The following is a 12,294-nucleotide window of genomic DNA, read 5'->3' on the forward strand; positions in this document are numbered from 1 at the left end:
TTTTGTTTTTGTAGCATGGATTTCAGAACAGTGTGGTTCTACAATCCCCTGACCTGTAGGGGAGTGGGGAATACTAGTGACGTGTGTGACACCCCATTGCTTTAAAAATCGTGATAAAGTTAATGAGGTATATGCAGGGCCATTATCAGTTTTCAACTGGAAAGGAACTCCTAAGGTAGCAAATGCACACGTTGAATGTTGGATAACATCACAAGCCTTCTCTTCTTTATGGGCAGAGGCTGAAATCATATATGAAAATGTGTCAACAGGCACATGAACATATTTAAAGACACCACAGGAAGCAATGTGTGTAACATCTGTTTGCCAAATCTCATTTGGCTTTAAGCCATGAGGATTTACACCCATGGCAATTGAGGATTGAGCTGTTGACTGACAGTCAGGGCAAGACCTGACAATTTGCTTGGCTTGAGAAGAAGACAAGTTAAACTGTTTCTTCAAAGCAAAGGCAGTCTGATGAAAAAAGGAATGTGAAGTAGCTGCAGAAGTAAACTGCATAGTGTTAACAGTCAAGGAGTCTGCTATGTCATTACCCACAGTTAAAGGGCCAGGCAGGTTGGAATGCGATCTAGTATGTCCAATAAAACCAGAACAATTCCTAGTTTCCAAACAATGTTTTAGCTTCAGCAAAATGTCAAAAAGTGCATGGTTATCAGTTTCTTTTAACATACTAAAAGGTGTGATAACAATTGAACAATATATTCTGAATCACAAACAATATTTAAGGATTCTGCAGAGGACAACTGTAGCCCATGTAAGACTAGAGCAATTTCAACAAGCTGCATAGAGCCATCCACGTGTATAACAGAGGATTGTGAGGAATCATTTTCAAACCAAACAACAGCAGCTTTGCCAGTTTTTCCAGAGTCATCAACAAAAATGGTTTTAGCATCCTGGATGGGTTGCGTTTGAACTATAAGTTGCTCCTGTATATCAAAATCTGAAAGAGCTTTTAGCAATTTATGTTTTGAAGTACCATAAAAAACTTTGCCTAAAAAGTCTGCTAATGCTATTTGGAAATACACAGACTGAGCAAAAAGGAACTGAAAGGCTATTACAGTTAATTCTGCAGGGTCATTGCCTGTTAAATCATAGAATCAAAGAATAGTTAGGGTTGGAAAGGACCTTAAGATCATCTAGTTCCAACCCCACTGCCATGGGCAGTGACACCCCACACTAAACCATGCCACCCAAGGCCTCATCCAACCTGGCCTTGAACACCGCCAAGGATGGAGCATTCACAACCTCCCTGGGCAACCCATTCCAGTGCCTCACCACCTTCAGAGTAAGGAACTTCTTCCTTGTATCCAATCTAAACTTCCCCTGTTTCAGTTTTAACCCATTGCCCCTTGTCCTGTCACTACAGTCCCTGATGAAGAGTCCCTCCCCAGCATCCTTGTAGGCCCCCTTCAGATACTGGAAGGCTGCTATGAGGTCTCCATGCAGCCTTCTCTTCTCCAGGCTGAACAGCCCCAACTTTCTCAGCCTATCTTCATACGGGAGGTGCTCCACTCCCCTGATCATCCTCATGGCCCTCCTCTGGACTTGTTCCAACAGTTCCATGTCCTTTTTATGTTGAGGACACCAGAACTGCACACAATCCTCCAAGTGAGGTCTCACAAGAGCAGAGTAGAGGGGCAGGATCACCTCCTTCGACCTGCTGGTCACGCTCCTTTTGATGCAGCCCAGGATACGGTTGGCTTTCTGGGCTGCGAGTGCACACTGCTGGCTCATGTTCATTTTCTCATCGACCAGCACCCCCAAGTCCTTCTCTGCAGGGCTGCTCTGAATCTCTTCTCTGCCCAACCTGTAGCTGTGCCTGGGATTGCTCCAATTGGGTGTAGGACCTTGCACTTGTCATGGTTGAACTTCATGAGGTTGGCATTAGCCCACCTCACAAGCGTGTCGAGGTCCCTCTGGATGGCATCCCTTCTCTCCAGTGTGTCAGGTGAACCACACAGCTTGGTGTCATCGGCAAACTTGCTGAGAGCGCACTCAATCCCACTGTCCATGTCACCGACAAAGATGTTGAACAAGACCGGTCCCAACACCGATCCCTGAGGGACACCACTCGTTGCTGGTCTCCAGCCGGACATTGAGCCATTGACCACAACTCTTTGCATGCGGCCATCCAGCCAGTTCTTTATCCACCAAGTGGTCCACCCATCAAATTGATGTCTCTCCAATTTAGAGACAAGGATGTTGTGTGGGACAGTGTCAAACGCTTTGCACAAGTCCAGGGAGATGACATCAACTGCTCTGCCCCTGTCCATCAGTTCCGTAGCCCCATCATAGAAGGCCACCAAATTGGTCAGGCAGGATTTCCCCTTAGTGAAGCCATGCTGGCTGTCACCAACCACCTCCTTGTTTTTCAAGTGCCTTAGCATGCCTTCCAGGAGAATCTGCTCCAAGATTTTGCCAGGCACAGAGGTGAGACTGACTGGTCTGTAATTCCCTGGGTCATCCATTTTCCCCTTCTTGAAAATGGGGGTTATATTTCCCTTTTTCCAGTCGTCAGGAACTTCACCTGACTGCCATGATTTTTCAAATATGATGGCCAGTGGCTGAGCAACTTCATTCTCCAGCTCCTTCAGGACCCGCGGATGGATTTCCTCAGGTCCCATGGACTTGTGTACGTTCAGGTTTTTTAGATGGTCTCGAACCAGATCCTCTCCTAGAGCGGGCCTAGGGTCTTCATTCTCACAGTCCCTGCGTTTGCCTTCCAAGACTTGGGTGGTGTGGTCAGAGCCTTTTGCCAGTGAAGACCGAGGCAAAGAAGTCATTAAGAACCTCAGCCTTCTCCAAATCCTGGGTAGCCAGCTCTCCTGATAGCTTCCGGAGAGGGCCTACGTTGTCCCTAGTCTGTCTGTTATTTGCAATGTAATTATAGAATCCCTTCCTGTTATCTTTCACATCCTTAGCCAAGTGTAATTCTAACTGGGCCTTAGCTTTCCTAACCTGGGCCTTAACTTCCTGGACAACATCCCTGTATTCTTCCCAGGCTGCCTGTCCTTGCTTCCACCTTTTATAAGCCTCTTTTTTCCCGTCGAAGTTTCCTCAGCAGCTCCTTATCCATCCAAGGAGGTCTCCTGGCCCTCTTGCTGCACTTCCTTCTAGTTGGGACGCAACATTCCTGAGCTTGTAGCAGGTGATCCTTGAATAACAACCAACAGTCTTGGGCCCTCCTGCCCTCTAGGGCTGTATCCCATGGAACCTTACTAAGCAGGTTCCTGAAGAGGCCAAAGTCTGCTCTCTTGAAGTCCAGGGCAGTGAGCTTGCTGCACGCTCTTGTCAGTGTCCTGAGGATCTCGAATTCGACCATCTTGTGGTCGCTGCAACCAAGGCTGCCCTGGAGTGTCACATTTCCAACCAGCCCTTCCCTGTTGGTGAGCACGAGGTCAAGCATGGCACCTCTCCTTGTCGGCTCCTCTGTTACTTGCAGAAGGAAGTTGTCTTCCACACAATCGAGGAACCTCCTGGATTGCTTGTGCCGGGCAGTACCTTCACTCCAACAGATGTCAGGGTGGTTGAAGTCACCCATGAGAACAAGGGCCTGTGAGCGTGAGGCTGTTCCTGTCTGCCTATAGAGCACTTCATCCACAGATTCCTCTTGATCAGGCGGTCTGTAACAGATCCCCACAGTAATGTCCCCCATCGCTGCTCTCCCTTTAACCCTGACCCACAAACTCTCTGTCGACTGCAGTAAATGTTGAACCTTTGCAAGGCCTTTGGTGCTTAAGTCAACAATCATATTTAACTATTCTGTCACAGTCTTTCTCTGGGTATGCGGTAAAAAAAAAAACATTCCAAAAAGTAAACAGAGTTACTGTCGATTTGACGTATAACTTCTAATGGCTTTTGTTGCATATTAACAACTAGCAGAGAAATTGACAAGTGTAAATGCACTCTATCTGCTTGTAGCATCTCAATTTTTTGAGTCACTGTATTCGAAGCGTCAGTAGCTTTAGGGTTAAGCTGATGAGGAGAATTCAAGTCTGAGTCCCCTTGTAATAAATCAAAGGGTAGTTCAAGGTTGGCATTAGTAATACCCAACATAGGGCACACCCAATTAATAGTACCTGAGAGCTTCTGTAAATCATTCAAATTTGTGATTTTGTTTGCCAGTTTTAGCTTCTGAGGCTTTACTGTTCTTTCAGTTTACACTCACCCCAAATATATGCAGGGTGGCATTCTGTGTATTTTTTTCCTGGGCAATTTGTAGTCCAAAACAACATAAATTTTCTGTTAAATGATTAACAGTAGTTTCTAACTATTGTTCCGTTTCTGCACAGACCAAAATGCTATCTATATAATGATAAATTATTGATTCAGGAAATGCACGCCTAGTTGGTGATATAGCTGTGGAAACTACTTGCTGACAGATTGTTGGACTGTTCATCATTCCTTGTGGCAGAACAGTCCATTGATATCTTTGCATGGGAGCAGCACAGCTGACTGAAGGCACAGAAAAAGCAAAATGATCACAATCTGCAGGATGCAAAGGAACTGTAAAAAACCCAATCCTTCAAATCAATAATGCAAAGAAACCAGTCAGCTGGAATCATAGTAGGGTTAGACAAACCTGGTTGTAAAGCCCCCATGGGTCACATTACATTATTTATTGCACACAGATCTTGCAAAAGTTGCCATTTCCCTGATTTCTTTGGAATTACAAAAATGGGTGTGTTCCAGGGACTAGTAGATGCAAGAATATGTTCTGCTTTCAGTTGGTCTTCAATCAATAAATGCTTGCTCCTGTTTTTCCCCTTTTAAAGCCCACTGGTCAACCAAACCTGTTTTTTCTGTTAACCATGAAAGTTAGAGCAGGGGCTTCAGATCAGTGACCTTTAGGATAAATTTACACTGTCTGTGATAAATTATAAATTCCATTAAGTTATAAATTCCATTGCGTTTGCAAATCTTGCCCCCACAGATTCATAGAAACTGGCAGTATATATGGTTGAAAATCAGCTACAGCACCATCCGATGCAGTAGCTTTGAGGACTCATCTACTTTTAAGAGGAAATTGTGTACCTCCTATTCTGGCTACAGTTGCTAAAGTCTTTTCAAAGGGCTATTCAGCTGGCCATTGAGATAGTAAAATAATCGAAACATCTGCCCCAATTGTCTATTAATCCACTAAAGACTCTATTCTCTATTTGCAAATTCAATAAAGGTTGTTTCTGAGTAATCTCCTGGGCCCAATAGACCTCAGCTTTTCCAGAGCTTTCAAATCCAGAGGTATTCCTTGTGTTAATTTCTCGTTTTGGTACCCAGTATGGAATCGAAACAGGTTGTGCTAGTTTTTGTCCTTTTGGAATTTTACAACTGCCGTTTAAGGCAGATGGCTAAAATTTTCATTGCTCCTGTATAATCCGAATCTATTACTTCTGGATGAACTTTTACTCCTTGTGGAGTTGTACTTCAGAATCCTCACAAAAGACCCATAAATCCATTTGGTAAAGGCCCCCAAACATTCGTAGCTATAGCTTTTAACAGTAGAGCAGTCTAATTCAATGTCAGCGCTTGTTGGCACATCCAACTCTGCGCTGCCTGTTGCTGCAGCTGCAAGGTCAGAGATGGAGCATTTGCTGCAAAAACCCTGTTGTTTTGAGGGGTGTCGGGTTTCGCCGTGCCCCCCCTGGAGTTTCCCGACAAGGGATATCCATCCTTATCAAATTTAGATTTACACTGATTGCTCCAGTGCTATCCTTTCTTGCACCTGGGACAGAGTTGAGATGGCATTTTTTTTTTCTGCTTTTGTTTCTTTTTGGGACACATTTTACTAATATGTCCTTCCTGTCCACAGTTAAAACATTTTTGCTGATACATAATAAGTTTCAATAATGCAGCAGCCAGTACAGAAGCCTTACGAGTCTTCATACCAATATCCTGACATGTTTTAATAAACTCAGCAATGTCTGTAAATTTTTCCCTGACTAAGGCTAAAGCTGCTTTGCAGTCTCTATTTGCATTTTCATATGTTAGCTGAAATAAAAGCACACGAGCAGCCTCAGGATTATCAATCTGCCTTTGTATAGCATTGTTTAATCAGTCTATAAAAGACACGTAGGGTTCCTGAGACCCTTGGTGAATAGTTATGAGAGAAGTAGTTTTCTTTCCTAATTCAGGTACTTGCCTTCAGGCTTTAACAGCCATACAGGCAGCTTGCTGGAATACCAAAGGGTTTAGATTAATTTGATACTGAGGGTGCAGCCATTGCCCAGAGCCTGTTAACATGTCAGCATTTATTGGTATTCTTCTTTGAGCATTACCTAATACCTGTAAAGCCATTAAGTCACTATATTCCAGTCTCCATACTGAGTATTGATCAGGTGTCAAAATCGTTCACATTAGAGTGTTCCAGTCCCATGGCACCATAGATCCTGAACTAGCCATCATTTCTAGCAGACCTAGTGTATAAGCACTTTGAATTCATCACTGATTTTTTCAATTCATTAAATACTATGTACAGAATACTCTCATGTGCCAGTGGTTGTTGTCTGTGCCCATCTCTTCTATAAAATACAGGAAAAGTGAAAGCCATGTCTCCAATAAAATCACCATCCTCTATCGCTTTCCCCATACATTTTTGCATAAATGTTTTTGTAACCTTCTGGTTAACTGATGGCTGGTCAAATGATTCCTTATAGAGACCAAGCAACGGAGGTGCAGTGGGTTGAGGAGCATGAGGACTACTTGATGTGAATGCCTTTAACGGCATCAGAGGCGGGTATAAATTTGGTTTCTTTTCTGAATCTATGGAGCCAGGATCAAAAGGATCATCAGGCTTCTCAGAAAAGATATTTTCATCCTTCTGTCCTTGCTCTTTCAAATTGTCAGTATTTTGGTCATTTGTTTTATCATGTTTCTGAATTACATCCTCAGCAGGTTGTAAATTAGATAACGCAGAATAGACAGAATGCCATGTCACTATTGAATCAACAGGAACCTTTATACTAAGGCGATTTCAAGTCTGTAAATGTTCTCCAACTCTCTTCCATATCTGAGAGTGAAAGGATCGTGTTGCTGGAAACCAGCTGCAATTTGTTTTGACCCATAACAAAAGATTCATTACTTGTCTGTCAGACAAACGATATCCAGAGGATTTTAAAATCTGTTGTAAAACTATAAAGTATGGTTTCTGTTCAGCTGATTCTACTTGTCCCATTTTTCTAACGCAATCCCGTAATTCCCCGTTCAGTGGCTATTACTAACCTTTAACAGGTACCAGAAATTCCCCGTTGGATCGTGCAGGCACTGCGATGTCTATCAGTCTAGTTATCACACACGGGGCACCATTTGCGGCTCTGTTAAGAAAGAGGCTAAACACACACACATGCATGCCCAGAGCTTTCACAACTAGTTCTAGTTCAGTTCTTTTTCATTCGCTACAGCATGGTAATATATAGCATAGAGATATGGGTCTGAGCTATGAAGCCAAACAGAAGCCACATCAGTCACAGGGACTGTTTTCAGTCACTATAGATTCCATTCTATAAACAATCACTTCCCAGGCTGTTTCCCAGCCCGACCTTGCACCCAAACATTCCCTGGCTTGCTCCAGACCCAGGTGCACCATCAGCAATTACTCTTCTTCTTTAATTATCTACATAGCAGGAACAGGACAGCTTGCAGTTCCCAGAGGTTCCATTCAAAATTATACTGTCTTTTAGGGCTTTTTCTTGCAAGACAGAATGCAGTAATTGTTTTCAGAAATATTCTGTAATGTGTGTACCATTCTAATGAGTAACTTTGAAATTTCCTTTCAAAAATCTCTCATATTAAAAAAAATGTCAGAATTAAAGTTGATAAGTGCATTGTGTTTTCATTTCCAAAGGTGATGCTGTGCAACTCTTGACACAGGCCTTTCTTGTACTAGTTATGAGACAACTCAAGTGTTATGTAATGATACTGTTTGTTTAGAAATGGATGTGTCCTGGGTTCAGCTGTAATTATGTTTATCAATATAAGCTACAGGGAAAAGAAGAACAAACCATAACTGCTTTTATTGTGTTGCACAGGAAACATTTCTCATCATGTGCAGTTTCATGTGCAGCCTGCTTCTACTGATAGTAGTGACAATGTAAGAAATAGATAATAGCCATAGCAGTTTTTACAAACTCTGTAAATAAGAATTTGACATGTATCTGAGGCAATAACATTTTTCATCAGAAGGAGGCCCAACCTGAAATACTTGTAGTGTGATCTTTAAAACAGACTTACCAGTTACAGTCCATACTGAATTCACAAGCGGCTGTAGAAAGTACTTTATTCAATTGTTATCAAAGTAACTTTCTCATTAGGCAATAAATCTAGTAGAAAATACTTCTGTAGTAGATTTTTACTGTTAAAATACCAAATGGTCTTTTCTATCCTGTTCAGTGCTATCAAATAGTATCATATCTATAAAAATACATCAAGTGCTCCTGTTTTTTCTCTTGCTTATTCCCCTCAAGTCTCCTTGAATTGTGTTGTGTATGTTGTCAGTAATTCCAGCTTCCATTATCAGTTTCAGAGTGCTAACTCAAGGCATTAGCCATTCTGAGGACAGTGTTTCAGGGCAGACAATACTGTCAAATATTTGTTGAAATTTACAGATCACTGTATTATGTGTTATTTTTGCCCTATCTGGCTTGACAAAACATTGTCTTCATAGCATGGATTTTGGTTTTTTTTTTTACTTTCAATGTTTTAGCATCTTCGTTAAGGTGCATCAGGTTGCTAGAGGTGGTGTATTAGGTTGGCATCTGTGTAATTTCATTTTTATCCTGTCATCTCAATAGTTAAGTACGTAAGCAACCTCTGCTGCTCAGAGAATCATTTGACTGTTGAGCCTGTAACATATCCCATCTTTTGCAGGAGAGTCCTGAATTTGACTTGCATTTTGACAAAGTGTACAAATGGGTTGCCAGCAGCACAGTGGAAAAGAACACCTTCATTTCATGTATCTGGAAACTCAATCAGAGATATCTTAGAAAGAAAATTGACTTTACTAATGTTAGTTCACAGCTTTTGGAAGGTAAATGTCTACAACTGTATATTAAGTTTAATAAAATTTAATAATTATTAATGTAAAGCAGATACACATAAAAAAAAAAATCCTAATCCTGATGTTTTTCCTATTCAGTTTTAATTTTGTATATTTTCAGAGTCTTCAGATAAACAAGGTGACTAGAGAATGGATTTTCTGTTACAGGACTGATACAAAACACTTCATTAATGAAGTTCTAAATATTGATAAGCTTATTGTATTTCTAGGCTATTCTGTTTCTTGAATAATATAAAATCTACCTGCAAGAACTGGTGGGTCTAAATGTGTAACAAATCTACTTTTGTTCCCATTTTCTCCTGAATTAGAAAAGCACTTTAAAAAGTGACACTTCTTAGCATGAAGTACTATGCTAAAGCTATGAGGGTTTATATGAGATTTCTAGTTTATAAACTGTGAAGCCTGTGTTAAATTCTGCTGGACCCTATTACAGTTTATGTGACAGATTTGCTGAGAAGGCTTTGTATCTTGTTTGCTCTTGCTGTATTAAATACTTTTGCAGTTACATTATCTTTTAGTAGTTAAAATTTTTTAGTAAAACCCAGTGAGTAAGCATATCTTATGCTGGGTCTGTCCGAAGCAGTTAAACTGTTGATATTAAATACTAGATTTGCTAGTGCGGAAGAACTTAAATTTGAACTGTAGAACAGGGAGCATTCCTGTATCTTGGTGTTTACTGAAATTTGTTTTTAACCAACCTCTAACTTTTCAAGTTTGTGCAATATTAAAGTAGTCAAACTTACTGCCACTTTAAAAATATACCCACTGTTCATGCTTTGTCTAGCTAACATTCTCTGCTTCCTTTCCTCTGCTTTTCCATACCTTTTAATTCTTCAGAACTGCCTAAAGTTGCAGAAGGTGCGTAACACCTTTTTCCTTTATTTTGCTTTGTAAGCAATTTTTCTTAAATAAAATGCCTGTTTTTTTTTTTTTTTTTTCCCCATAGTGCTTTGTATAGCTTATCAAATTGTTAGAGATTAAGTGTTTCAAATTTCCTAAATACTTTCTGGCTGGACTGCATTAATGTTCTGTAAATGTTTGTGAGCCTTTAAATGGCTTGTTGGATAAAGTAAGCACTGCTGTAAGAAATCATAGTTTATGACAACATTGTTATTAATTTTCACTTCAGTACTGATCTTCCTCCTGTGAGACTTACCTTGAGCATTAAGATATTATTATCATTATTCAGTGATACATTTCTTCATTAACTTTAGTATGTTTTCCTATGTTCTATCTACCAAAAGAGAATCTAACTTCTACTGATTTGCTAACAAGCTAACACTGTTATATATTCTGATGTTGATTACCAGCATGAGAGGTGAATAACCTGAGATGAAATTTCTCTGTGTGTGCAATAAAGGAAGGTGGCCATTTGTATTTAGCCTGTGTTGCATAATTTAGAAAACATCACTGCTGGGAACCAGTTCTGGAAATATTAATGAAGCCTGTGGAAGGCTGAGACTTGAAAAAAGTGTACAAGGGCGGCAGCTGCTTGTTAGGAAAGTTGTTTAATGGATTCATTTACTTAAAGGCAGTTGAACATACTTAAGTATGTACTTAACTCTTAAAATGCTTGTGACTTTCTGCCCTTGATAGCGTGTTTTATTTCCGTTCTCTACATAAGAATCAGTTCCAAGTGGAGAGAATCAAAGTGTAGCAGGAGGTGATGAAGAAGCTGTGGATGAATACCAGGAGTTAAATGCCAGAGAGGAACAGGATATTGAAATAATGATGGAAGGATGTGAATATGCCATTTCTAATGCTGAAGCCTTTGCAGAGAAGTTATCAAGAGAGCTACAAGTGCTAGATGGGGTAAACATTTTTTTTCTGTCATTCAGTGTGGTAGCATGTTGAACGGTTTCATTGATACTGACTGTGTAGCTTTCTTTGAAAAGGTAGCTAACACGTGCTGTCACATACTTAAATGTATATCTGCTCCTAAGCAGAGCTACATTCCGTCTATTATCAGATGTTACAGATCTTCAACTTTGCTCTTTACCTTCCAGACCTTCTGGGGGGAGTCACAGGCTTTCAAATGAAGAGTTGATAAGAGAAAAAAGGGACGCATTTTGAAATGCCTCTTGAATTACCTTTCTTGAAAGGCAGGGTGCAGGAAGGGAGAGAGCAGATGTTCATGTCAATGGATGTGATCTCTTATGCCTAAAATATTGCTCTCAGTGTAATTAGGAAACACTACAAAGTGTAATGACATTGTCATATTCAGCTGTCTGTAACAGTACCATATTGTTTGCTACTTTGCTTTTTAAACAACCCAACAGTCTAGAGGTCAATTGGAAACCTTAAGGAGACGCAGGGGATACAGTCTTGAGGGAACAGTTAACAATCTCCTCAAATTGTTAAGTTGTATGTTTCTTTTGTATTTTGAAAATGGCTGTTATCAGGGAGATAGGTCATCTTGCAACAGAAAATGTGACCTTGTCACCTAAGGTCCTTCTCTAGAACAAAAAAATGTTCCAGTGTATTAGAGATTACTGTTTGGTTTTTATTTTTGTGTAGATAAATACTTCAGTTCTAGGAACTGAGTAATTTTGGGGTTTCTATCTTAATGGAATAAAGAAGTGTCATAGACTAAGGAACTGCTATGTTTAGTAACACCGAGAAGTACTACAAGCTTATACTGTTTTGTCTCATTGAGAGTTTTGGAGAGTGTTTGAAAGTAATAGAGACAGAAGGAGATCTCAGAATGCATTTGAGATATAAAAATGTCTCTTAAAATGTTGTGGCTTAATTTTCTGTACAGGCAAATATCCAGTCAATTATGGCCTCGGAGAAGCAGGTGAATATCTTGATGAAGTTGCTGGATGAAGCTCTAAAGGAAGTTGACCAAATTGAGCTAAAGCTGAGCAGTTATGAAGAAATGCTTCAGAGTGTAAAAGAGCAAATGGATCAGATTTCAGAAAGCAACCACCTAATTCATCTCAGCAACACAAATAATGTGAAACTACTGTCAGAGATAGAGTTCTTAGTGGTAAGCATTTTTGTTGCATTTACTGTGGCTGTTCATATGAGGTACATAATTCTTTTAGGTCACTACCCTCTTTAGCAACTGCATTTGAGGTTCATTTAAAATGTTGAGTTTACTTTTCTGTTTTATTACTGCACAAACTTCAGTAAGTTTTTATAGTGATGGAATCATTTATCATTCTTGGCTCAGCAGCATAGCAAGCTAACCTGCTTATGGACAGTACTATCTATTATTTTGT

At 40.3% G+C, this 12,294-nt stretch overlaps 1 protein-coding gene across 2 annotated transcripts in view; it reads left to right on the forward strand.

The window, feature by feature from the left end:
• Positions 1 to 12,294, forward strand: part of EXOC1 (exocyst complex component 1) — a 40,517-nt gene that overhangs the window by 8,577 nt on the left and 19,646 nt on the right. For both annotated transcript variants that reach the window (XM_080631035.1, XM_080631036.1), the window contains exons 4-6: positions 8,881 to 9,040; positions 10,695 to 10,882; positions 11,832 to 12,059. In XM_080631035.1, the coding sequence (XP_080487161.1) occupies positions 8,881 to 9,040; positions 10,695 to 10,882; positions 11,832 to 12,059 (576 nt within the window). The remainder of the gene's footprint in view (positions 1 to 8,880; positions 9,041 to 10,694; positions 10,883 to 11,831; positions 12,060 to 12,294) is intronic.

The sequence above is a fragment of the Psittacula echo genome, assembly GCF_963264785.1.
Source record: "Psittacula echo genome assembly, chromosome: 1".
Classification (NCBI taxonomy): domain Eukaryota; kingdom Metazoa; phylum Chordata; class Aves; order Psittaciformes; family Psittacidae; genus Psittacula; species Psittacula echo.